The 27,247-nt window shown below is 45.7% G+C and overlaps 3 protein-coding genes across 3 annotated transcripts; all 3 read right to left on the bottom strand.

Annotated features, from left to right (window-relative positions):
* Window positions 1–3,164: 3,164 nt before the first annotated feature.
* On the bottom strand, window positions 3,165–12,905 carry LOC106891998 (olfactory receptor 8U9-like). Its single transcript, XM_014948855.1, has 2 exons — window positions 12,307–12,905; window positions 3,165–4,095 (listed from the first exon to the last, which is right to left on the bottom strand). The coding sequence occupies exons 1-2, from the start codon at window positions 12,903–12,905 to the stop codon at window positions 3,165–3,167; spliced, it is 1,530 nt and encodes a 509-aa protein (XP_014804341.1).
* A 3,848-nt stretch (window positions 12,906–16,753) lies between these two features.
* On the bottom strand, window positions 16,754–17,793 carry LOC106892025 (olfactory receptor 1052-like). The gene has a single exon (XM_014948892.1). It carries the CDS (start codon window positions 17,675–17,677, stop codon window positions 16,754–16,756), a length of 924 nt encoding a protein of 307 aa, XP_014804378.1. The 5' UTR covers window positions 17,678–17,793.
* A 4,472-nt stretch (window positions 17,794–22,265) lies between these two features.
* LOC106891943 (olfactory receptor 8U9-like) lies at window positions 22,266–24,245 on the bottom strand. The gene is made up of 3 exons (XM_014948773.1): window positions 24,162–24,245; window positions 22,924–23,927; window positions 22,266–22,380 (listed from the first exon to the last, which is right to left on the bottom strand). The coding sequence occupies exons 2-3, from the start codon at window positions 23,829–23,831 to the stop codon at window positions 22,266–22,268; spliced, it is 1,023 nt and encodes a 340-aa protein (XP_014804259.1). The 5' UTR covers window positions 23,832–23,927; window positions 24,162–24,245.
* Between the last annotated feature and the right edge of the window lie 3,002 nt (window positions 24,246–27,247).

Below are 27,247 nucleotides of genomic sequence, written 5' to 3' on the forward strand. Positions count from 1 at the left end.
TGCTTGCATTGCTGCTGAGAGAAAAAAATGAAAATCTCCCTTACTCTTCCATAACGTTTCATGTTTTGCTAATTTTGGGTTACGCTTTTATGGAGTGGGTGGAAACAGAGCTGTGCCATCATTTGAGAGAAAATAAATCATTAAAAAAAAGGTGGTACAACAAATCTTCGTGTTTGTAGCATCTTTCTCTACACCTCCTCGCTCTAAAATTCACACTTAGGAGTTTGAAATATATGGAAATGCACCGATTCATCCTGACTTTTTATGACAGAAATCAGTGAGAAATAAGGAGCAGCCCTCCAGAGGGGTCCAGAAGCTGCTTCTGGAACATAAATATATATATATTTTTAAATAAATTAAGAAAATCCTTGGGTAAACCGGCCCACTTTTAGTCAAAGATCATGGAAAATATTGTGCTGCTTGTAGGGTTCCTGCCACTGCAACTAAATCAGGAAAATCAGCAGGTAAATTAGTATAAAACTGGCATGAATGAGCCTGGCTTATATTCATAATAGAAAAATCAAATACACTCTGTACCGAGGTGGAAGAAGAGCATGGGATTTAGCTGTACGTCAGAAAACTGAGCCATTTATTCACAGTATAGATCACATTTCAGTGTAACCCTCCCAAGTTCTATCAAGAAAGAGTTAAAAAAAAAAGGGTTCAGAGATTCCTATAACAAATTAGCTATATCAATAATGAAAACAGACTTTTCACAGAGTTTGAACTAGAATATAAGCTTTCAAATTTTAGGAAGCCTTCCCAGTGGATTTTTTTTTCAAGATTATTTTGCTTGCATTGCTGCTGAGAGAAAAAAATGAAAATCTCCCTTACTCTTCCATAACGTTTCATGTTTTGCTAATTTTGGGTTACGCTTTTATGGAGTGGGTGGAAACAGAGCTGTGCCATCATTTGAGAGAAAATAAATCATTAAAAAAAAGGTGGTACAACAAATCTTCGTGTTTGTAGCATCTTTCTCTACACCTCCTCGCTCTAAAATTCACACTTAGGAGTTTGAAATATATGGAAATGCACCGATTCATCCTGACTTTTTATGACAGAAATCAGTGAGAAATAAGGAGCAGCCCTCCAGAGGGGTCCAGAAGCTGCTACTGGAACATAAATATATATTTTTTTAAAATAAATTAAGAAAATCCTTGGGTAAACTGGCCCACTTTTAGTCAAAGATCATGGAAAATATTGTGCTGCTTGTAGGGTTCCTGCCACTGCAACTAAATCAGGAAAATCAGCAGGTAAATTAGTATAAAACAGGCATGAATTAGCCTGGCTTATATTCATAATAGAAAAATCAAATACACTCTGTACCGAGGTGGAAGAAGAGCATGGGATTTAGCTGTACGTCAGAAAACTGAGCCATTTATTGACAGAGACACAGGGGGCAAAAGCTCTGCAGGAAAATCACAAAATTACTCTGTAGAATCACAAAATTACTCTGCAATTCCCCAGCATTGCAAAGATAAAGATATATTATAACTGGTGTTTTATCTGCTAGCTGGTATTATAACCTTCAAAAAAATTATTAAAAAAAATATAACTGGTAATATAACCCTCAAAAAATTCGTGTGGCCCATGATTTTCCTTCCCCTCTTGGTTATTGCTCTTATGTGAAGAGAATAGCTTGCCTTGGTGTGGATAATAAAGATATAACTGAGAATAATCAAATTCATCTTTACAGACCTAATCTCTGAAGGAGGAAACCCTTTCTCCTTCCTTCTTGCTTCCTGCAAGGAATTATACATTATATTCTGCAAGGTTAATATATATCCCATTAAAATTATGTTTCCAGGTGTCCCCTTTTCCTTACCACTGAAAATCTTGCTTCTTATTTCTTCCTTACTTCACATTAAGTCATGACAGAATGTGAGGTTGCTTATATGTTCGGTCTGTCCAGCCCAACAGGTTTAATTGCTTTTTTCTAACAGTCATTTCTAATCTACTGAGACCTCTGAGATGCTTTTGTTGAGAAGTGTTTTGGAAATCTTCCTTTGGGAGAAATGCAATTATTTTTATATTCCTCTTTCAAACATGTGTAGATATATATGTGTGTGTGTGTGTAAAATCTCTCTATAGATACATGTATGTATGACAGAGGAGTGTAAAATAAAAATAAAAATAAAATAAAGTAAAATAAATTACGTGAATTACATATAGAGGTGCCTATTTCTTGGGGGTGTGAGGAAATATTGACTGAGTTGAAAATTTACTTGAGTAAGAACATTGTTTATCCCAACTTTAATGTTGTTCACTTGTATTTTTTTACCAAAATTATTTGTTTCTCAATACTGTGACACAGAGACTTTGAGGGCATCGGTATCAAGCCCCTTCTTGGTGCATTATCCAGAAAGTCTATTTATTAATAGGCTTTAAGGGGGGTGGGAAATTCAGCATTAATTGTTCAATAAATGGTGAAACAGCTGTTATTGACCCAATGTGTGATTAAGTTACTCACATTCGCACACCAAATGAGAAGCAGCTTTAGGGACAGCAAAGGGGAGGCTCTAATTGCCCAGAGGTTTCCAGGAAAATTAGCACTGACGCTCGCCGTGACCCATGGAAGGACCAAACACCTTGAGCTCAACCTGCAACTTCACTTGCAGGGACCAAGGTTTTGGTGAAAAAAGCTTTATTAGGGTTCCAGACCACAGGTAAAAGCTTGAGAAACTACAGAGAAGAATTGTGTGATTGAGTTATTAATAGTTTATATAATGTCCTGTAGGTCTTCGGGTCTATCCCACTCCCACTCAGACATCCAAGCGCTGGGTTTCAAAGAGGTGCTCCACAGAAAAAGGGTTTCTGACTCTTCTTCTGGGTTCTCCTCTGACCCAGAAGGTTGGGAACCCATGTCTGGTGAAATCCAGTGAAATCCTTTCTTTGAAGGCATTGAATGGAGAAATGAGATGAACAGTATGAATCAAGCTGTGTGGAGGGGCTGCTCACTCCTTATTGACCACAGATGGTGCATGAGGTTGAGCTTCATCTCACTCAGCTTCAGCTATGCAGAAGTTACATGTTTAATCTGTGTCAGGAGATAAATCATAAAGAAATTACCATCAATACACCTTCATACAGACTTGAGTACAATTTTGAGTCCCACTCAATAATAGCAGTAAGGAAATACCCTCCTGGTCATCAGCTTCCTTCACTCACCGCCTTCTCCCAACTGCTCTTCTCAGGGCGGCCTTCACCTCCCTGTTCCTCAGGCTGTAGACCAAGGGGTTGAGTGTGGGGGTCATGATGGTGTAAAACAGCGTGGCACTCTTGTTCTCACCCAACGCGTAGGTGGAGCTGGGGCGTAGGTACATGAACAAGATTGCCCCAAAAAACATGGTGACGACCGTCAGGTGGGAAGCACAGGTGGAGAAGGCTTTTCTCCTGCCCTCCAGAGAGCGAATCTTCAGGACAGCAGGGAGGATATGGCTGTAGGAGATGAAGATGATGGCCATGGTGCTGAGACAGTTTATGCTGATGAGAGCAAGGACGACCACCTCGTAGGTGCGGGTATCGGAGCAGGAGAGGGCTAAGAGGGGGGCAATGTCACAGAAGTAGTGGTTGATAACATTGGAGCGGCAGAAGGAGAAAGAGAAGATGAAAGTGGTGTGTGTCACCGCATGCAAGACGCCGATGGCGTAGGAACCGACCACAAGCCACCGGCATGTCCATCCGCCCATGATGGCGGGGTACAGGAGGGGCTTGCAGATGGCCACGTACCTGTCGTAGGCCATCACGGCCAGCAAGAGGCACTCGGTGACCCCAAGAACAACGAAGCAGCAGAGCTGGGCCGCACACCCCGAGAAGGCAATGGTTTTCTCCTCCATCAAGATCTGCACCAGCATTTTGGGGAGGATGACGGAGGAATAGCAGACATCAACAAAAGCCAAGTGGCCAAGGAAATAGTACATGGGGGTGTGAAGGTGAAGATCGGTCCTAATTAAAATAATTATCCCAAGGTTCCCCAAGAGGGTGACCATGTACATGGCCAGGAAAGCCAAGAAAAGGGGGACCTGGAGATCTGGGCGGGTGGTCAATCCCAGTAGAACGAACTGGTGGACATCAGTGTGATTGACAAGTGTCATTCTCTATGACACGTTCAACCTGTGGGAGATACGAAAAGTGACAGACAGTGATTTGGGAAGCTCAACAGGACCCTTAGCTCCCACGATGCCACCCAAGGGAGGCAGAGCACGTCCTACCAGAGGGTCGTGAAATGTCAGCTGGACTCTGGGTCACTCTGGGAAGAGCCAAGCCTCCGTCCAGCAGCTTCAAAAGGATCCTGAAACCAAAAATTGTCAAGCTGAACGGTGAGGATGCCCACCTGGGTTTCGCTCAGTATTTCATCTCCCACGTAGCTTCATATCAACACCTTCCTGGGGAAATATAACACAGGAGGAAGGTCAATACAAAGTACACAGTAACAAAATTAAGATATTCAATGCATTTTCCTTAGTAAATGACAGGTAAATTTTGAAAAAAAATAGCTTTTTTAAAAAAATAAAACAACATGGAACAATTTGACTGGCAGAAATCACAGAGTTGCTTTTCTTGTTGGTTTTTCAAAACAGAAGAGAGCCAAAGTGTGCATTTTTCTCTCAAAACTGATAGAAATACACAGCTTTCAGCGTACACAGTCTTGACAACCCCATAGGTAAGGAAATTCACAGCGGCGATGGGGAAACAAGCTTGGATATAGAGCCAATGCCATAGAAGCAAGCACTGGAGGAGCTGAGGAGGGCAGGGAGAGGAGACACTACGCTGTGCAGCTTGGGCATCCTCTTGCCTTGGCCACCAGGGCTATCCCTTGCCATTACAGTGGCATCTATTAAGAGACCCAACATATAATCATAGAATCACAGAATGGTTTGGGTTGGAAGGGACCTTAAAGCCCCCCCAGTCCCACCCCCTGCCCTGGGCAGGGACACCTCCCACCACACCAGGTTGCTCCAAGCCCCCTCCAACCTGCCCTTGAACCCCTCCAGGGATGGGGCAGCCACAGCTTCTCGGGGCAACCTGGGCCAGGCTCTCACCACCCTCACACCAAACAAGTTCTTCCCCACATCTCAGCTCCATCTCCCCTCTTTCAGTGTCAAACCCTTCCCCCTCATCCTATGGCTCCCCTCCCTGATCAAGAGTCCCTCCTGGAGCCTTTCCTGGAGCTTTCCTGGAGCCCCCTTGAGGGACTGGAAGGGGCTCTAAGGTCTTCCTGGAGCCTTCTCTTCTCCAGGCTGAAGAAAAGATTCTCTCCCAACTCTCTCAGCCTGTCCTCACAGCAGAGGGGCTCCAGCCCTCCCAGCACCCATGTGACTTCCTCTCAACCCACTCCAACATGTCTCCTTGTTTCATGGTATCTAAGTTTTAAAGCAGAAGAATCCTTCTCCCATGTAGGGTTCCTTCTGCTCTTCTCAGTCTTGTTACTATAAATGAGATGTCTTACACCTCTGGTCCTTTCTTTCCTCTGTCTCACCACCTTCAAGTCCACCAGAGAAAAAGGAAGGGGTGCTTACTTTAGCCCCATGATGTCCCTTCATGTCCCACCACTTCGGAGCAGGGTCAAGGCTGAGGACTGGCCAGAATAGAAGAGCCTCTCACCTTGGACATGACTTCTCCAACAAAACTCAGACCTTCAATGCAGGTCCAAGTAGCTCCTTCAGACTTGTTGCTCCACCTTCCAGACAGCAGACAAGCCCCCTCCCTATTTTTTAGTGTTTGAGTGGTTTTTATACTCATTTCTGCAACCTTGGAGGCATTTCAGTCTGTAGAGAATAGAAGCTTGACAACAAACAAAATCCACCCGGAATATTCATTTCTTCATCTCCGGGCTCATTAATGAAGCCCAGGAACAATTTCCTTTGAACATATGGATTTAAGAAAATGTTTTCCCCTTCTCCCATGCTGAGGAGAGGGAGTGGGTGAAAAGTGAACATCTACATGACTCATGAAAAGCAAATCCCAACTTTTTCTGCAGTCAACCCTGGTTATTTTCTTAAGTGGCTTCCCTTGGTGCCACTTACTGGATTTGGGCAATGGAAAGATACTTCTTGCAACCATTTCTGCTGTCATGATCTCCCCTTGTTAGCACCTTCTTGCTCCAAAACCCACCTGAAATGTTAATCTTGGCCTTTTCTGGCTTTGATAAGACAGTAATTGTCCCCTTCCCCCAAGTGTTTTCATGGTTTAACTTTTTGGCTTTTTTCACTTTTCCTATAAGTATTGATGAGAAGAGCAAGGCAATGGCAATCACCTAAATTCAAATCAGTACCAGAACTACAGTTTTACCTAAACAGAATTATTTTTCCCTGAGATCTGCCCACTGGGTCCAGGTGCCATGACACCTATTATCTACAATACTGTGGTCTTGACGTAGGGATTCACAAAACCCTTTCCTATCTGCTTTCTCCAAGAGATTTAGTGTCCAAGAGCTGGTGGTCACACTGTATCAGCTTGTTTGAGTAGGCTGCAACTTTCAGAACCTCCAAGGGCTGCATTTCAGAGGCCACTAACCCCTCCATCATTAGCGGGAAGGATATTCTCTGACCATGTGTGTATTAATTTTGACAGTGAGAATTCAGAGGTGTTTTAAACCCCCTCAGACAAATTCTGCACGTAGCCAGGCTGCCTGGTGAAAATCTTTCACCACCATTGTCACTTCACAACCACTGCCCATGGCCCCATGGCTAAGAGGGATGCCATCATCTAGTAAAATATATGAATATATAATGAAAAGCACCAATTATTTTCAAAATGTTATGATAAGGGTTTTGAGCAACCTGGTCTGGTGGAAGGTGTCCCCGCCCAGGGCAGAGGGTTGGAAGTAAATGAACTTCAAAGTCCCTTCCAACCCAAACCATTTTATGATTCTGTAGGTCCTCTATTAACTTCCATGGAAGACTTTTTTTATAGAATCATAGAATGGGTTGGTTTGGAAGGGACCTTCAAGATCATGCAGTTCCTTGATGGAGGACACGTCCCACCAGACCAGGTTGCTCCAAGCCCCGTTCAACCTGGCCTTGAACCCTTCCAGATATGGGGCAGCCACAGCTTCTCTAGGCAACATGTGCCAGGCTCTCACCACCCTCACACCAAAGAATTTTTTTTCAATATCATTTTTTCCTAATGAGATTTGGGGCCAAACCCCTTGGCAGGCTGTCTACAGCCGCTCCAGCCCTCTCATCCCTCTGGGATACAGGACCAGTTGAACACGACCAGCTGATAATTTCCCTTTCTGAAGTCACTCTGCCATTATCTGACGGCGACCTCACCAAAGACCCACCTGATCCCATATTTACAGCTTACCTCAATGCTGTTTTATTCACTGGCTGCCCAGCTTTTCAGCAGAATTTGTGTCCAGGGGGGACAAGAGTGACATTTTCTGGCAGTTGTCTCAGGTAGTTTCAAAAGCAGCTTGAAATATTGTGAAGTCTGCCAGACTGTGCCTGTGTAATTGTTTTCACTCGCCATCCTTATTCTGTTCATTGAATCTTAGTCACTCAGGAAATATATAAAAACACAATCTGTGCTCAAAACGTGTGACAGTGCCAAAAACCCTCTAATGAATTTTAATTTAACAGAATGCAAAAAGCAAAATGTACCGAAAAAAAGGTAGTGAGGGTTTTTCTGTGTGGCTTCTTTCCCTAAGACACCTGGCAGTTGTTGGACTCCCAAAAAATTTGTCATGAGAATGAGAGAAGACACCCAGAAAAATTCATAATGGGACTCTAAGCTTGGCTGATCTTTCATATTTGGAAACCAGCCAGTCCTCGTGGGCTAACGGCAGCGCGTAGCTCCTTCCAAATACGCTCATCAACTGTGCTTGAAGATTCATTTCATCCCACCGAAATCTATACAATTTCAACACTGACTTGATGAGCACTGAATGGCTCAAAGGGGGGAAAAAAAAAAAAAAAGAATAAATGATGAGGCGTGAAAAGAATCACCCAGTGGCATTAGCATGTGGTGGACAGTCCCGTGCTCATCACCAGGGCCAGTCCCCTGGATTGGCAGGGGTTTCTCCTGGCCTCTGGGGCTCCCAATGGAAATGCCAACATGAAATTGGAAACAATATTTTTTTTTCTTTTTTTTTTTTGAGGAATGAAAAGCTAATTATGGGGGTGTAGTGTTTTTTTGGTTTTTTTTCTTTTCCAGCTCATTTATATCTACCCCCGTGGTTTTATTTAGCACACCAGCTGTTGAGTCTGAGCGTGGGTTAGCTGAATGTAGTCATCTACAGGTTTAGGCTTCTTCATCTGACCTTTCTCCACCCTGTGGCCAGGATCTCCAGGAAGCATTTCATTTTGCTCCAAAATAAACATCCTAAACAGCTTATCTAAATACTTCCTAAACATTCCCACTTTTCCCCATTGATGCAGAGTCCCTGGACCAGGAAAAAGTAGTGTTTATTGTCTACACCATGGAAGAAAACCAGGGATTACATCCCCAAAAATGCATATAGCAAGGAGTTCACCTATCTTTTCTTGTTTGTGTTTTCATTTGTTGCTTTTCATAATGGGTGGAGGAGGATGTGAGCCAGGAGCATGAGATGTTCTGAGCCTGAAGTGCTTCATGATGGACTGCTTTTCATAGTGGGTGCAGGAGGATGTGAGCCAGGAGCATATGTTCTGAGCCTGAAGTGCTTCATGATGGACAGGAGATGTCACTCCTCTCCTTCCCACCTCTCCCCATGTATCATTTGAATCTGTGCTATAAAATGGGTTCTTAGCCATGGCCAACCTGTAGCCTAGTACTACAACATCATCTTCTTCCACCTCCCCCCATGTACAATTTGTATCTGTGCTGTAAAATGGGTTCTTAGCCATGACCAGCCTGTAGCCTAGTACTACAACATCATCTTCTTCATCCTCTGCTTTATCTGGATTAAATATTCCCTACTGATGCCCAACCAGTAGCTCAGGTGGAACCCCATATCTCATTATTACAACATGCTTCTGCTCCTGAGCTCTCCCAGTTATTTCTTCATGTATTGGACCACTTACATACACCACTTTTCATGGTCCTAGACTAATTTCCCAGTGAAACCTTCACACCAACATGAACAGGGAAGGTCAGACTGGAAGAACCAAAGCTAAAAAGCTCAGAGCATCTGGGATTGAGTTCAGTTGCCTGAATGCAGACCAATAACACCACGAAGATGCCCACAGGTTCTTCCTCTGAGCTTTCAGGTGTCGCTCCAGAATGGCCCAACTCTTCTGAAGGCACATACCAACGTCCTTGGCACCTCAGGACAGAGCAAATGGCACCAGATTTCTATGTGAGGGCAAACAAGCCCAGACCTGGCCTGGGGAATTTCTCTGCATCTTGCTCCTTTTCTGCAATTTAAGCAAAATGTTTCCAGCCCCACTTGTAGGAAAACATGCAAAAAAGGTGAAGCAACTTCTTAGTTATTAAAATATCTTTATAACATACTAGTCCAACTGAAAAAAAAACAAACAATAAAGCTCTTTTTAAAATTATTATTATTAAGGCTCTTGGGAAGAGGGATTAAGCAGACTGAAGTAGATTCATCTCCTTCAAATTTAGATAAATAAAAATTGAGTGATTAAGTCAGAGTTCCTTGTGTCCATTTGTGATCAATAAAGCTGTGTTTCAGTTTTTTTACTTTTTGTTCAAGAGAGCAGTTTAAATAATTTAGGTTTGAAGGTTTCCCAGCTTGCTCTCCTCACCGTGTTTTCATTCACGCCACAGGCTGGGGTCAGGCTGTATGACTTGGGCTCCTTTTGGATGAAAACAAACTGAAAATGGTCTTGAGGGGGGCATCTGATGTAGCTTGACCTCTAGTAGGTGTTCATATCTGCAGACCAGAATAAATTTAATCCAGAGAAAACTCTCCTGGAACGTGTATACCATGACAGCAGGTCCACAGTAGCAGTCCTGTTGATGTTCAGACCTGCTCCTGTTGCACCCCATCCGTCCCAACCCTCCGTCCTAGGATGTGATAAACCATCCTTGTTTTCCCACATATTTTAGAGGGCACCTGACTGACTGGCTCATAATGAAATTACTACTTCATAATGACCTCATAATGACTACCTCACAATGAGTTTTCAGATGTGAAGAGCCAGGTGAGCCCATTCCCATGCCTGTTTGCCAGTCCCAAATTTGTGACGGCAGGAAAATCACACTTATGAAAACCAGTCAGATGTGGAGGAGTGTCCGCAGTGTATTTCAACTTGTCTCATGGTTTAAGAATTAAAAAAAGACAAAAGGCAATTAATTACAAGAAATTCAAGGCTTGAGGTGCCCTTCAGGAGGCCCAAAGGTGAGAAGAAATGCAACGAGCTTCCCCAGCTCCTCTGCTAGGGGGTCAGAAGGTGGCAAGGACAGATCACCCCATTAGCAAGAACCAAATGAACCATGTTATCTGCACTCATCATGAAGACAAGAATGTTTCTTTCTTTCATGAGAGCATATGGCCAAGCTTGTAGCGGCCCAGAAAGCCCTCCAGCAGGCCTGAGCTCCAAGCTCTCACCATACAGGTGGTTACAGCTATTTGCATCACAAGTGACACTGCTCCCCTTCCCAGAGCAAGAAATGATCCTTCGGGACCAACCACCCTTCTAGGAGTCATCAGCTTAACAAGACCTTCTGGGGTTTACCAAGAAAGTTTCCTAATCACCATGAAAGCTCTTCAGTAGGCTTGTAGTCAACTTACCTCATTCTTCTTAACAAGCCATGAGAGACTAATTAGCAGGGGCTAACAAGAAATAAACTTTCTTCCTTGTTAACAACAAAGTGAACTTCTACAGCTGCCTTGCTTGTCAGAGCTCGTCAAGGCCCCGAAGCCAAAGAGTTGGAGGGTCAGCATGTTAGTGTGTGACTGTATTAAGGACAATTGTGTGGGCCTGAATAGATGGAGAGCAATGCTCCTCCAGGTTCCTCTGATTAAAGTACCTGCCCCCAATTCTTGAGGTTAAATTCCCACCCACAAGCTGAGCTGCTTCTTCCTTTGTGTGATGATGGTGACCCAGCAACACCCTGAGCTCCCCCCTGAGGTATGGTGTCATGCTTGGTGGAAGCACTGGTTGTGATGGGAGCTTCTTCCCTGCCAGTTTGGGGTCTGATTGGGATCACTTCTATATGTTTCTACCCCATATTTGTTCCTGGTCAGTGGTCTTTTCTCTCCTGTTGGTCTATGGGGTTAACTATGCTATAATTGTGAAAGTTTATTAGTCATTCCCCTATATCTCATTATTTATTTCAGAGGAGGAAACACAAAATTGCTCAAAATTAAGCAAAAGCAGTTAATAATAACATAAATGATAGAAGCTGAAAATGCCAGGGTAGGGAGCAGGTACCCAGCTGGTGGGTAACCTTTCCATTACTCATAGGAGATGCCAGATGACAGCCCTCTGGTCCTTAAGCAAGTTGCAGGCACTGCATAATTTTCCCAAATAAAGTTGAAAATACAGCTGCAGTTGAGCTAAAATAAGTCACAGAAAAGGCCTGATGAGCCTTGTTGTGGTGAACTGGTGTTAGGAAGCCCAGTGTCCATTGCTACCTGGGAACGCTAAACTACCTGAGCCTTGTGTTCACCAGAAATGTGCCAGTTATTTGATATGTAAGAGAGCTCTGGTCATCGTTGTCACCCTGAAAGCAGTAGGTGTTATTTGTTGTCATTGTTAAGACAACTGTGGTGATGCATCCTCACGCTACAAAGGGTCAGAAGGGCTTAAATTCCTGAAATTAAAATAATGCCAGGTTGTGAACACCAATAAAAGTAGCTAATGCATCCCTGATGCAGGTCAGTGGCTGCCCTAATCCAAGAGCAGTTCATGACTCGGTATTTAAGAACAAGGCAGAGGTTTCACAACACATTTGTACCCAGTAGCTCACCAGAGAGCACTGCTTCTTCTATACCATAACAGTACAGAAATGGAATGTACAAACATCTCTGAGAAGACCTCTCAGTTCCTCTGAAGCTCTAGGGAAAACTATTTTTCAGCTGAACGCTTCCTCTCCACCACTCTCCCCAGCGCATCTTTCACCTCCTTGTTCCTCAGGCTGTAGATGAGGGGGTTGAGCATGGGGGTCACCACCGTGTAGAAGACAGAGGCAACTTTGTCGAGGTCCTGGGAGTGCCTAGAGCTCGGCCGTGAGTACATGGATGCAGCAGATCCGTAGAAGAGGGTCACGGCAGTCAGGTGGGACGCACATGTGGAGAAGGCTTTGTGTTTGCTGGCGGTCGACCTCATCCTCAGGATGGTGGCCAGGATGTAGGTGTAGGAGACGAGGATGGTCAGGTTGGTGACAAACAGGTTGAAGCCAACCACAACAAACATCATCATCTCATTGATGGTGGGGTCTGTGCACGAGATGGCGTAAAGCGGGGGGCCCTCACAGTAGAAGTGGTTGATGATGTTGGGACCGCAGAAGGACAGCCGAAGTGCAAACCCCGTGTGGATGGTGGCATTCGTGATCCCAGCGAGGAACGAGCCAGCAACCAGCAGCGCACACACTCTGCTGGACATGGAGGTGGCATAGAGCAGGGGGCTGCAGATGGCCACATAGCGGTCATAGGCCATCACGGCCAGAAGGTAGCACTCCGTGGTGGCAAAGACGGCGTAGAAATAAAATTGTGTGAGGCAGGCAGGGTAAGAAATGACCTTCCTTTCTGCGAGGAGATCCGCAAGCAGTCTGGGGGTGATTGAGGAAGAGTAGCAGATGTCTAGGAAGGACAGGCTGCTCAGGAAGAAGTACATGGGGGTATGAAGCTGGGCAGCCAGCGCGATCAACACCAGCATCCCCAGGTTCCCTAGCAGAGTGACCACGTAGATCACCAAGAAGACCATGAAGAGGACGACCTGGACATCCCTCTTCTCTGAGAACCCTGAGAGAACAAATTCAGCACTGGGGGTGCTGTTTCCTTTGCCCACCATCACGGCAGAGTTTGCTGTAGGAAAGCAGAGATGAGGAGAAACACAGGGTCAGCACCTTCCTCTTTTCCCCACAAACAAATGTTAAAGATACGTTTATTTTTATCAGGAAATAAAAATCTCAGAGGACTCTGAACGACATATTCAATGTTTTGCCTCAAAACACGTTTAACACAAGCAAGATGCACAATGATGTTTATTTCTGGTGGTTTTATTGGTTTGATAAAGTCACTTTGCAAATGGAAAGGCTAATTCTAGCTCCTGAAGAAGCAAAGAAGCTTCTTACTTATCAGATCCAAAGAGATAACCACAGTGATTTATTCTAACATTAGAAATCAAAGTCTGCATTTAAAGGAATAAAAAAAAAACCAACCAAAAACCAAACTTGTCTCAAAAAATAGAAAGATAAAAACCACTGGTAAGGGATAGAGACTTTTTTTTTTTTTTAGAGAATTTCCTTTTCTGTCACAGACCAAATCAAAATAAAACTCTAATTTCTTCCCTTCCTTCCCATGAAACTCTGAAATTAAGTTTGAAACAAGTGATTTAGTGCAAGTATTAATCCCTCTTTTAATTTTGGTGATATCCACATCATTATGTGATGAAAATTAAGCTCATCTCTTAAAACAGAAGTTAGGAATAGTCACAGAAATTGCTCACTGAAGGTTTTTTAACTGTTAAACAAAATACAAAATTATACCATTGGAAAGGACCCTTCTACATGAGGAAGCTTCAACACACATGCCCTACCTTCACTTAGACGTGAGGCTCACTCAAACCCTGATTGATTAAAACAAGATTTTATATGCCATCCCAGCATTAAGTCACTTGCAGAAACCTTCACACCCCTCTAAAAGCAATTTGAAGTTTGCCAAATACCCGGGTAGGGCTTTTCTGCCGTGACCTTCATGGCAGGTAGACCTGTCTTCCCATCGGCTTTGTGTAAAAATTCTAAGACAAACCAGAACTTGAGGATGGCAAGGTTTTGGTTTTTTGTTGCCAGCTTGATAACGTGTCTCTTAGCACTGATGCTTTGTAGAGCCACTTCATCAAGTCGTCTAAGATTCTGCCCTCTCCAGCCTCTGGACAATAATTACAAATCCCTGTATTCTTGATTAAAATAATCATCTGAACTTGAGGGGTTGGTGAGCTCTGCCTATGAACCTTGGTTGGTTTGACTCATAGCCTCAGCTTGTGCCTGCCTTAAATTTGGAAAAGAAACTCATAAATGCCTGGGTTTCAGGTGAGATGTCCTGACCTCAGCTGACTACTTCATGTGGAAACAGGCTCCTGCCTCAAGTCCTCTCCTTGCAACTTTTTGTAGCGTTATTTAGGCTAAAACTCACCTGTTCGCTCACATCTCGGGGCCCATTTTGATTTATCAGGGACTTGTTATCACCCAGACCAAAAGTTTGTCTGAGAAATAAGCCCCAGTTTCTCCCATTATTGGTGTTAAAAGCAAGAACGATTTGCCGGTCATGAAGGGCACCGAAACTTGACCAAGAAAAGCCCCTGTTTATAGGATTCTTTCATTAAAAGACCAAGGGCTTTGCTGCTGCCCTCCTGGGTTTGTCATGCAGGAAATTTCTCTTGGGAGCTGAAGTCTTCAGAAACAGCTCCTTGAGGAGGAGACTGATAAATAAACACAATTAGTTTCAACAAGTTAAGTGTAAGCTTGAGTATTTTTCCCCACTTACTCATATGCAGATAAAATATATATATATATAAAAGTTTATCTCTTGGAACATATATTTTATCTCTTGGAATCACAGAGAATTAAAAAGAACTGGTGTAAGAAATAGAGATTCAAGGATTAGGAAGCATCTCAGGATGTGGAGAAGTGTTGCAAATGTTACTGGGGAGAGAGGGAAAACTATTGATGAACTTTTTTAACATTATCTGGGATATCCTGTTGTTAAAAACTTTGCAAATGTAACTGGGGAGACAGGGAAAGCTATTGAGGAACTTTGCTGCTGCAATTTTTTTTGACATTATCTGGGATATCCTGTTGTTAAAAACCCCAGACAGTTGGATCCAGGCATCTGTGAGATTCACAGCCAGGTTTATGGAGAAAAGTTTCTCTTTTATTGCTCATAAAAGAGCCATACAACACTACTATCTGTAATCAGATCTGGGGAATTATTTCCTGAAAAATATAAACTTTTCTTTGGGAAGTTAATTCCTGGTGTTAGTGACCTTTATGTCAAAGCAAAAGCCTAACTCTGACACTGTCTTCATCCTTTTTTTTTTTCTTTCCAGAAAGTGTTTTCTGGATGCTGAGCCTCTGTGCTCAGCTGAATTATAAATTACTGATTAAAAGCTGGTTTCACCTTCCCACTTCTGAGTGGGGTTTGTGAAGGACTCCAAAGCATCAGCACGCTGAGCTGAAGCTTTCCCCTTACAGAATGGAATCTGCTGAAATTAGTTTATTTATTTATTAGTTAATTGATGTAAATTTAGGTGATCTACATTTAAATTAACTCTTCAGAACGTGCTCTGAGCAAAAGGCCCATTCACCATGTGGCTGTGTCAGCCCCTCACCCTTCACTGCCAAGCAGCAAGCAGAGAAAACTCAGGTTGGGTTTTTTTTCCAGAAAAATTTATTTTGCCCTGTTGTAGGTGTTTAAAATAGATCAGATGAATCAAAGCCCCCAAAATGCACAGTCACCTCCAGAAGGGGAACTGGTGGTGACTAAGTCAGCTGTGAAAGCCTACAATTAGACGGGATGACTCCTGGACCGAGATGACTCAAGCACTGAAACCTGGAAGCAGAAATTATTAATAAGCTGCAGCTGGGGAAAATAAACTTTGGAAAACAGACTTTGCTTGGATGGAGACACATAAGTAGGAGAGGAGATGGTGGGGAGAGGTTTTGGTCAACACTGAGAGTCCTCAAGCCATCAACGCATGTCTGAATACGACATGTGGCCAGAAGTTTGGAGGCTTCTTGTGTTGTCAGCTCTTGGGAAAAGCCAAGATTGCTGAGATAACATCTTGAAAGAATGTTCCTGGCCAAGCTGAGTGAATGCTTGTCACAGAGGATAGACAAAAGACCATGTCATCATGGTGGCTCCAGGCTGGTAAGCTTCACCATGCTCCCAGGCAAAGGACCATGTCATCATGGTGGCTCCAGGCTGGTAGGTGTCCATGAAGGAGACCCATCCAGGAAAACAGGATCCCCAGCACAGGGGTCTGTGTGCAACAGATACGAAGTGTGGGGATGGGCTGCTCCCCATAAAGACTATAACTGGACAAATTAGAGAAGATAAGAAATCAGGTTTATTGTACTAAAGTGAAGCGTGGGGGTGGGCTGCTCCCCATGAAGACTATAATTGGACAAATTAGAGAAGATAAGAAATCAGGTTTATTGTACTAAAGTAAAACCTTAGGCAACTACATAGAAAACATTGAAAACAAAGTTATGAAAGACATTTTCCTTCCCCAGAATGTAGTCTTTATTTGGCTTTGGCCCTGCTGTTCTGAGCCACCTCCTTCAGGCCACAGAATTCAATATTGTTGCAACATTGCATTAAATCCTCTTTGGGAAAAAGTATCAACTGTGCATGTTCAAGCACTGCCTACAGATTTATTTACTCCAAAAGTTTCCCTGACATTGTGTTTTTAGGATTTTCTGTCTTTTCTGCTTTCTCTCCTTCTCTCCAACATTGTAATTACAGGCAATTTTTTTTTCAAGGGTCCCCAGCATGGAACGAATTCGTAATACAGACTCTGTGATGTTCAGCACAAGGTGTAGGGTGTCCGTCTTCTGCCATGTGTCAGCCTTATTTCTTCTGCTGACTCCAGGTGATACCTGCTTTGGTTTGGTCAGAGCAGGACCTGTGGGAATACAGTCAGGAGACAAGCTTGTTCGCTGCCCTTCTGAGGGTGCTCCTCACCTCCTTGTTCCTCAGGCTGTAGATGAAAGGGTTGAGCATGGGGGTCACCAGGGTGTAGAAGACGGAGGCTGTTTTCCCTTGATCTTCTGCATTTCTGGAAAAGGGATGGAGGTACAGGAAAGCTGCGGAGCCGTAGAAGAGGGCTACAGCCATGAGGTGGGAGGTGCAGGTGGAGAAGGCTTTGTGCCTGCCCTCCACAGAGCGGATGCTCCAGATGGTGAGCAGGATGCAGGCGTAGGAGACAATGATGGCTGAGACAGAGGCTGTTATGATGAAGCCAATGCAGGTGGCCATGACCATCTTGTTGAGCCTGGTGTCGGAGCACGAGAGGAGCAGGAGGGGTGGCATTTCACAGTAGAAGTGATTGACAAGGTTTGGCCCACAGAAAGAGAGTCGGAGGAGGCCACTGGTGTGCACAAGGGCGTTCAGGCTCCCAACAGCATAGGAACCCACCACCAGCCGGACACAGACCTCATGGGGCATGGCAACCAAGTAGAGCAGAGGCTCACGGATGGCTACATAGCGATCATAGGCCATGATGGCCAAAAGGATGGCTTCCGTGGTGCCAACAACTGCAAAGAAGAAGAACTGCATGATGCAACCATTAAAAGAAATGACATTTCTCTCTGCAAGGAGGCCTGCCAGGAGCTTTGGCATGATGGATGAAGAATAGCAAATGTCCAGGAAGGAGAGGTGGCTGAGGAAGAAGTACATGGGCACGTGAAGCTGAGAGTTGGTCCTGATGAGGACAATCATCCCCAGGTTCCCCACCAGCACGGTGAGGTACATAAACAAAAAAATGACAAAGTGCAGCTCCCGCAGATCGGTGAAGCCCAAGAGGACAAACTCAGTCACGCTTGAGTGGTTTCCCCCAGCCATTCTCCTGGTGCCAGCACAGGGGAGACAAAGAAAGACAGGGAAGAGGTGAAATAATTTCTCCCATCTTGTGGGAATATGTAGTGCCTGAGCCTAATGCAAGATTTGGCATTTCCTGGATAAATACACCCACTTATTTGGAGAAAAAAATATGATAGCTATCCTCAGTGGGCAGGTTGAAGATTGAAAATAATATATAAAAAAAATAATATAGTGACAAAATAGTAGCCAACAGATCATAATACAGGGAAAAAATATCTTAAACTTAAATCCTAAAGCTCTGGATGGTTGGTTATGGAAAGAATTCATCTTGCAAAAGATCTTGCAAATTATGTATTCTCATGAACACCAAAATTCTTTCCAAAACGTGGGCATGTTTGGGAGAATTTCTTTCCTTTTTGGGGGGGCTGTTCTTATTTAGGGATAAAAAAAATACAATAATATCAGACCTTAATTTGCCACGTTAATTGGTGTTGCATTAAATAGACAACAGACCACATTGGAGTGATTTTTCTCACTCTGTAGTAATACGTTTGGGTCCGTTAACATGAGACTAGCATACACCTGATTGCAACTTCATGTATGTGTAGCTTCAAGAGGGAAAAAAACACAACCTTCCAATCTGGATTATACTTACACACCATCTTCCTTGCACCTCTTGGGTCTGTTAATATCAGGAATTTTTAAATTTGAGTTAGGATTCAGACATACTGGAGTATGTGCGGGCTTTTTTTTCCTTCAGGAGGGACCTTAATAACTTCAGTATTGCTTCATGGTGGGCTTCCTGCTTCTGCAGGACACGCTGGTTAAGGAAGCCCTTCCCCACCCAGTAAAAAGATGTCTCAAAACCCCTCAAAATCTCACCCTCCCTCTGGTTAACGGCATCTTGAGTCGTTCTTGGTAAGAGACTCACTGGTCCATGAGCTGAAGTTAAAAACACAAGCTCCGCAGGTCTTTCGGCACCGGGACGGTTTCTCCATGGCAGCCTCTGACAGGGCTGGGAGATTTAAGCTTTACCCCACGCCCACAGGACAAACCACCGAAGGGTACCCTGGAAACAGAGAGAGCCTTCCCCAAAGAGCCTGGGGCAAACACAGAGGTTTCTCTCCCAGGTTTTGGAGGTGGGATCCCCAAGGCACCTCAGAAAAGATGCCCCCAGAGCCTGAGCAGTTCCATCTGTGTACGCCGTAAGGAGGCGTGAAACACAAAGCAATGCTTTTGAAATTTATTTATTTTTCTATTCTCCGGGAACGTGGCAGCAGAAGAAAAAAAAAAGTTAACCTTAAGTAATGGATTCATTTAAGGAAATTATTACTTTGTATTTGCAGTGACCTGTTAGATTAATTTTCTTTTTGTACTACCTATTTCCATAGAGCAGACGTGGAAATATTAAAGAAAAAGTGGATCACAATGCAGATATTCATTTGCCATCATGTCATTGTTTTCCGGTTGGTTATTGTGGGGTTTTTTTTCCCAAGATGACTTGTCATTTTCCATTTATACTTGAATATAGGGGAGTCTCAGAGCAGGTCCTATCAGCAGCATTTGCATGGACCAGCTTTGAGAGCTGGTCTCCAAGGGCAGGGTTCTTCACCCATCCATGTGTCGGGAGGGTGAACTCAGACTTGGGTAGCTCTCTTCTAGACATTTGCAATTAGATGCAGGAATTTCAGTCGTTACCTTATTTTTTTTTTACTCCTTTTTTATTCCCTGCTACCCATCTGCTGGTCGCACACCTCAGTGTTCAGTGTCACTACAATTTTACCTGCTATATTTTTCTTCCTCTGTTTTTATTTTTGTGGGTTTTTTTCAAGAAAGGTGACTTCTTCTGTTGTCCACCAGAGATGACCTTAAAACATGCACATTGCCTGTTCAAGAAATGAGTATTACTGTATCTTCCCTTCTCACTTCCCTCTTTCTATCGTCCTCACTGTCTGTTTTTGAGCACCAGTGAGATGACCGTTTCTTCAGGACGATTCCTCTTCTGTCACCCTTCTTGAAGCAGCTTTTACTTCTGCATTCCTCAGGCTGGAGGCCAGATGGTCATGGCAGGAAGTCCCTTGACCCACCAGCCAGCACTCTTCGTGAGGTGCTGGTGGGTGTCTCTGTGGCAAGGACATATCAATAGTTCATCTTCAGCTTGGTGGCCACCACAGCCTCCACATCCCTCTCTGCCAAACTGCTCTCCAGCCTGTTCTGGTGCCTGTGGCAATTCTTTCCCTTGGGTGGGACTCAGCATTTTTCCCTTTTCGAAGTTTGTGTGATTCCCATCTGCCCATTTTGGACCCAAAAAAACCCCACCTCTCTTTTAAAAGCCATTTTGCACCATGTGCTTCAAAATTAAAATATCCCAAGTTTGGATGGGTGTGTGGGACCCCTTTCCTGGCGGGTCATGAGGAATGGGCAACCACGTGGCTGGCATCTTGCATCTCCTTTTGCATTGGTGACTCCTCTCCATTGTGGGAAATCCAGATCTACGTGAAGAACCAGGAACCAGAAGGACAACTCTTTTCTATCCAGATTATCTGGAAACCAAGCTACCTTCAGTTTCCTTTAGTACAGAAACAAAAGAGTCACTTACTCCCTTTAAAATTGATGGCCAAGGTATCTCTCTTTTATATTCTAGATATTATAATTATTTATTTTAGACATAGGTACCACCCTGGAGCAGAAAACCCTCCTGAGGTCCTGGTGGAAGAAATAAGGAGACCCCATCCAGACACCAGGGAGCTCCTCTCTGTGTCTGCCTCTGCCACCCTTCATGGCTTGGAAAGAGATTTTTGAACCCAAGAAAGAGAAATTTGCATTTTCCACCTGCCTTGAGAAAGGGAGAAAGTGAGAAGGGGAAGGTTGGGTTGAGCAAGGATGGAAACACACGTGGGGCAGGACTAACCTCAGGTGGCTTCAACCACCTGCGATGTGAACATGAGAGGGTCACCCCCAGAAATGCTTCTGTGTGTGATAAAATGTGGATATTTGAGGTGGGGTGTATGAGGTTTTTGAGGATTTGGACTAATGGTGGCACTGAGAAGGGCTGGTTTGGATGTTGCTAGGTGCGATGTGTGTGTTGGAGATGTCCGTGCTCGGCTTCATGAACATCATCTGAGGTGAAGAAGGAGATTGATGAGGATGAGGAGATGGCCATCCAACGTTTGAGATGGTGGCAATGGGACACAGCAGCCACCTCCTCCTCCCTGCCCGAGGCGGGTGTAAATGACTGTGGTTGGGTCTCCTGAACCCTTTGAAAGACATCAAAGCGATTTACCATAACCCTATCGCAACCAACTGCTCGTTTCTACAAAGCACCAGCCACACTATCGGTTTCTTTTCCTTTCACGAGCACCAAAAATCTCACTTCCTGATATTCTTGGCAGCAGCATTCACTGGTGGTTTATGGTGAAACAGTCAGCCTTTTTTCTTTTCTGAAAAGACTATTAAAAAACAGCTCATTTTATTTTTTTCTTTAGTGACAAAATTCAGATTAATTCTAAATATTTACTTGTTTGCTGGTGCTTTTCCCCTTGTTTTCTCTCTTGCCTGCACAGGAGCTCCCATGGCCATCTAGAGGCCCCCTTGTTTTCTCTCTTTTTCCTCTGCACAGGAGCTCCCATGGCCATCTAGAGGAGTTTAGGGCGTGTGGACCGTGCTCAGCATCTGGGACTTTCTGTCGTGAATTTGCAACATGGGAAATCCTACTTAGAAATAAAAAGGAGGAAAAAATCCTCTCTAAGGCTGGTTCAAACACTATAAGAGAGGCCAGGGAGGGTGTGAAACCTCTGCCCTGGGTGGTCCCCGAGGCTCAGGTGGTCTGAGTTGTCCCTGGTGGGTGTGGGTGGCTGTACCCCTGAGGTCCCTGCTGATAAGGGAGGAATGGGAGGGCAAACAGCCTGGGAGGACATTTGCCCCAGGCTGACGGTACCAGCCGACAGTTTTCTGGATTAAATAATAACCAGGGAGTTATCAGGAAGCTTTGGCAACAAAGGAGGATTCAGCTGATTGACCCTGGATGTCTGTTAGTTGTTGGGCCGTTAATTAGTCAGCAAACCGCTTTGATCCTGGCTTGATTTAATCCATCTGAGCCCCTTCTGCCTCCAACCCAAGTTACTCCATGTCTCTAGGAGAGCAGTAGGGCTAAGCCAGCCCTCCAGCGTTTGCCATGGTCCTGACAGTGAGATAATACCCAAATTGGAGTATTTTGGGGGGGGGGGTTTGCCATGTGTGCAAGATGTGTGCAGCTCTCTCTGGAGGACGGCGGCAGGAGAGACACCAGGGCAAGGAATGACCATGAACCTGGAGATCACGGCTTTTATTGCCATCAACAAGGAGACGTAAAGCAAAGGTGTGGGGCAGGGGATGGGGGTTCCTTGATGGTATCTTAAGGGGGGGCATTCATCACTACCGCACCCTAAAACACTTTCAAAGTGCCTTCATTCACAAGCAGAGGTCACCCAAATACTGAAATTTAACTTCAACTTGTAGCTGGCTAAGATTAAACGAGATGTGCGGTGCTGTTAATCATTTAACGAGGTTTGAGGATGAAAAAGAAGAAAAAAAAACCGAAACAAAACCAAAACATTTCCTGGGTGGCACGTCAGTTATTTTCTGTCGTCTCTATTTTTCTTGCTAAAGGGGTTGGCAGCCTGAGGGTGATTATTACAGCCCTTAATGATTTTACAACACCGTCTTGAAATAGAATTTCATTCTGTGGAACAGTAGAATGCACCCTGAATTTTATCCTGATTTGTCACGTTGTTTACCCAAATTTGCCAAGTGAAAAGGGGGAGCAACACATGGCACAGCTGGTAGTTTTGGGTACAGAAAACTGCAGAAATTTTTGCCATATTCTTCTGGTTTAATTTGGCCTGATACATGGGATTGGATACATGGGAGAGGGCAAAACTTTAAATGAGGAGTAGTCCTCTACCCGCGTCTTCATTAGGTTAAATTAACTACTCAATATAATTATCGACATTTGGAGAACTGAGTGAAACCCCCCAGGGCAGGGGGTTAGAACTGGATGATCTTTAAGGTCCCTTCCAACCCAAACTATTCTATGATTCTGTGGAACTCTTCGTATCCTGAACCAGCTGAGGATATTGGATCAACCAGTGAAGCTTCTAAGTCAAAAAGCAGGAGACCCCAAAAATGATATCAATCTGAGAAATTTAATCAAAAACTGACCACATCACTCACGTCTCCATTCTACCTGGCTATACATTCACTACATTCGAGATCATTTTGGTTTTGCGAATCTCCTCAGAGCCTCCTTCACCTCCTTGTTCCTCAGGCTGTAGATCAAGGGATTCAGCATGGGAGTCACCACGATGTAGAGCACCGCAGCCCATTTGTCTTCTCTTGAGCTGTCTGAGCTGGGCTTTAGGTACATAAAAAGCGCCGTCCCGTAGAAGATGCTCACAGTGGTGAGGTGGGAGGCACAGGTGGAGAAGGCTTTGCGCTTGCCCTCAGCTGAATGGATGCTCAGGATGGCAGAGATGATGGCCACGTAGGAGACCAGGACAACCAGACAGCTGGACATACCGAATAAAGAGGCTGAAGTTCTCAGGATAAGGTAGCTGAGGGTGGTGTCGGAGGTTGAGAGGGATATCAAAAGGGAAATGTCACAGAAGAACAGGTCAAGGACATTGGAGCTGCAGAAGGATAAACTGGACATGCCAATAGTCTGCCACACGCCATTGGCCAGCCCCATGAGATAGGACCCCACCACCATCTGGAGACAGCATTTTGGGGACATGACGAGGGGATACATCAGGGGGTGGCAAATGGCCATGTAACGGTCATACGCAATCATAGCCAGCAGGAAGCACTCAGTCATCCCAAAAAGGTCATAAATGAAGACCTGGGCCATGCACCCAGCATAAGCAATGCCTTTCTTCTCAGATAGAAAGTCTACCAGCATCTTGGGGGTGATGACAGTGGACGAACAGAGGTCTACAAAAGCCAGGTTGCCCAGGAAGTAATACATGGGGGAGCAGAGCTGAGGGCTGGCCCTGATTAAGGTGATCATCCCCAGGTTCCCCAGGATGGTGAAAAGATAGACAAGAAGAAACATCAGAAAGAGGGTGAGCTGAGCCACCAGGTCCTTGGTGAACCCGGTTAGGCTGAACTCTGTCACTGGGGTGCAATTGCTTCCTGCCATCAGCTCGGTGGTGCTTTCTGTGGAAACTCCTTGCTGGAGATTTCTTCTACAACAGGCAAGTACCTCACGGACAGAAAACCCTCCCTGCAGCGGGACCTGCTTGGAGACAATCACACGAGAGCTAAAGGAAGAGTTTGGGCACAGATCAAGTAGAAAGAGCTTGCCCAAAAGTCACATTGCAGGGTGGGTAAAGCAAAGGGGACAAAGCTTTGCTCCAGCTGTGAAATCCCACGGCACAGGGTGGTGTGTGGTCCTCTGGCTCCCTCCTGGATGTCCAGCAACCCCCTCCGTGGAAAGCCATAGGGGAGGTACAAACCTGAGTAGCTTTACCTTGCGTTCAGTCCCTCAAGCTTGTGTTCCTTCTGGGCCTCTGAGATCATCCAGTTCCACCTGAAACACAGAGAAATGTGGTGCTTCTACAGTGCAGAGCTGATTGTTCATCCTCTCCTCAGCGTTTTCCAACCAACCCACTTCTTCCTGCTTTGCTGGGGCTTCTTCCAAACCATTAAACCTTACACAGAGGTTTATACTGGGTTCTCCTCCCTCCTCAGAAGGCAGGAGGTTTATACTGGGTTCTCCTCCCTCCTCACACACATTTTAGCTATAAAAGCTTTTTCTACATCTTTAGCCTGTTCCTAGAGCCTTCAAATGGAAAGAGGCAACCCCCAAAGCTGAGCAATCTCTCCTTTTTAGGGGGGGAAAAAAATCATCTTTTGGACCTGCGCCCCAAAGATGAGCAGTCTCTCCTTTTTGGGGGGGAAAAAAATCATCTTTTGGACCTGCCTCATCTGAGCAATGGTTAGCTGCCTAAACGTTCTTTAGAGGAAAGTTTCTGGTCCTCATCCAGGAGACCTTGGCGGTCAAAAAGAAGGAGAGAGGAAGCCTCCTGAGCATGGTCTCCACCAGGGTGATCTCCAGGAGTCTGACACTGGAGCTCCAGCTTGAGCTGAGAGATGCTGACCCTCACTTACATCTCAGCACTCAGTCTCTGCCCCCCTGCTGGTCCTCTTGGAGATGGATGTGAAGACGCGTGTACCTGAAGCTCTGCAGGAGAGCTTGGAAATAAAGCACCGTCAGCAAACACCCGTACTATTTCACATAATCTGGGGATTTGGGGACTTTGAGCCCCGGGAGAGTGGGAAAGCCCAAAGCGGGTCATTATTTTTTCTCTGCACTTAGTTTGGAGAAGTGTGCCCAGAGGAGATGACCTCAACTTGAGTGAATGATGGGACTTTGGGTTCTCTTCAGACCAAACCACAGAACAAAGCCCCATTTTCACAATCACTTTTTGAACATTTCAGAGACAACAGGAGCCCGACAAGAACTGTGTTTGACATTATCCCACCAAGGAGCTGAGGAGCACCTCGCCAATGGGGCAAAGTCCTGCAGGGGCTGAGCCAGGGCTGGTCACAGGGTCCACCAGCAGTCCCAGGCACCACGGATGATGACCCACCTTTCCACCCACCTTAAATACTTTCTTTGCAAACCATAGCTCAAAAGTTTGGCTGCAAGGAGCCAACAGAAGATTGCAGTGACCTTGCTAAAGTTGAGGTAGATGCCATCCGCCGCTCTCCTTTCCATCCACACAGCCATCATCTCATCGCTCAGGTTGGTCAAGCGTGACTTGCCCTTGGTACATCCACTTTGGGTACTCACGCTTCCCCTCCTGTCCTTCTTCTGCCTGATGAGGGCTTCCAGAGGGGTTAGCTTCTTAATCCTGCTGGGGACTGAGGCAGCCTGCAGTCTTGGTGCCCTCCATCTTGGTGATGACTTTCTTCCACCCATTATGCCGGAAAAGCACTATCCAAAAGGGCAAAGGAGAGCCTGAGGGAGAGGTGTCCAAAACTGGAAGGAAGGTGATGAGAAAGATGAGATCAGGAGCATGAAGAAGCACGTAAAGGAGCAACATCCAGGGCCACATCCTTGCCTTTCCTCTTCTCTCCAGCAGAAAAAAAAAAATCAGTGGTGAGATGCCCAGGTCCAGTCCTGCCTGGGGCTGAGTCCCCCCCCCCTCCATCATCCTCCTCCTCCTCGCTGTCAGCATCTCCTCTCACACCTCCTCATCTCCCCGCTCGATACCAGCCCCGCGGCCACGGCCAGGCTGACAGCAGGAGATGGATGGGGCTGAGCCGGCGCTGCAGGACACGTGTGAGGATGCCACAGACACCCAGGGGCTTGGGGAGATGGTTCCTCCCCACTTTGCATCCGTTCCAGTCCCAAAACCCAGTGCTGCCCTTGGCCACCCAGCACCCTATGGGGACCTGAGGGGTTCCTCTCCGTTACTGTGGCCACAGGGTGGGTTTTAAACAAGGTGTGTCCCCATCCATCTCCCGCTGTCAGGCCAGCATCGAGCATCCCCATGGGAGGTGTGGGGTGGAGTGGGGGGGTCAAGACAGTGATGGGACCAGCGTTTGGGGTGGGTGCAGGGGCGCTCAGGTTGGTCAAGCGTGACTTGCCCTTGGTACATCCACTTTGGGTACTCACGCTTCCCCTCCTGTCCTTCTTCTGCCTGATGAGGGCTTCCAGAGGGGTTAGCTTCTTAATCCTGCTGGGGACTGAGGCAGCCTGCAGTCTTGGTGCCCTCCATCTTGGTGATGACTTTCTTCCACCCATCATGCCGGAAAAGCACTATCCAAAAGGGCAAAGGAGAGCCTGAGGGAGAGGTGTCCAAAACTGGAAGGAAGGTGATGAGAAAGATGAGATCAGGAGCATGAAGAAGCACGTAAAGGAGCAACATCCAGGGCCACATCCTTGCCTTTCCTCTTCTCTCCAGCAGAAAAAAAAAAATCAGTGGTGAGATGCCCAGGTCCAGTCCTGCCTGGGGCTGAGTCCCCCCCCCCTCCATCATCCTCCTCCTCCTCGCTGTCAGCATCTCCTCTCACACCTCCTCATCTCCCCGCTCGATACCGGCCCCGCGGCCACGGCCAGGCTGACAGCAGGAGATGGATGGGGCTGAGCCAGCGCTGCAGGACACGTGTGAGGATGCCACGGACAGCCAGGGGCTTGGGGAGATGGTCCCTCCCTGGTTTGCATCCATTCCAGTCCCAAAACCCAGTGCCCTTGGCCACCCAGCACCCTATGGGGACCTGAGGGGTTCCTCTCCGTTACTGTGGCCACAGGGTGGGTTTTAAACCACCAAGTAGAAGTGAAGGCTGAGCCCTGCTTTGGGGGAAAAAGCCACCTCTGTGCAAAGCAGGGAGGGATTTCAGCCCAGTGCCACCATCACCAGGGTACCACGGGGGACAAGAGCACCATCAGCATCCCCATGGGGATGTCCCCTGTTCCCCCCAGAGCCCCAGCATCCCTCATCCCTCCCAAACACACTCCATGGTGGGCAATAAGGTGGTGCTTATTGCAGTTTGGAGGGGAATGGGGGGCTCTGGGGTAGTTCCTCTGCTTCCCCCCACCCCACCCCC

This window comes from Calidris pugnax, unplaced genomic scaffold (assembly GCF_001431845.1).
Source record: "Calidris pugnax isolate Ruff unplaced genomic scaffold, ASM143184v1 scaffold107, whole genome shotgun sequence".
NCBI lineage: Eukaryota > Metazoa > Chordata > Aves > Charadriiformes > Scolopacidae > Calidris > Calidris pugnax.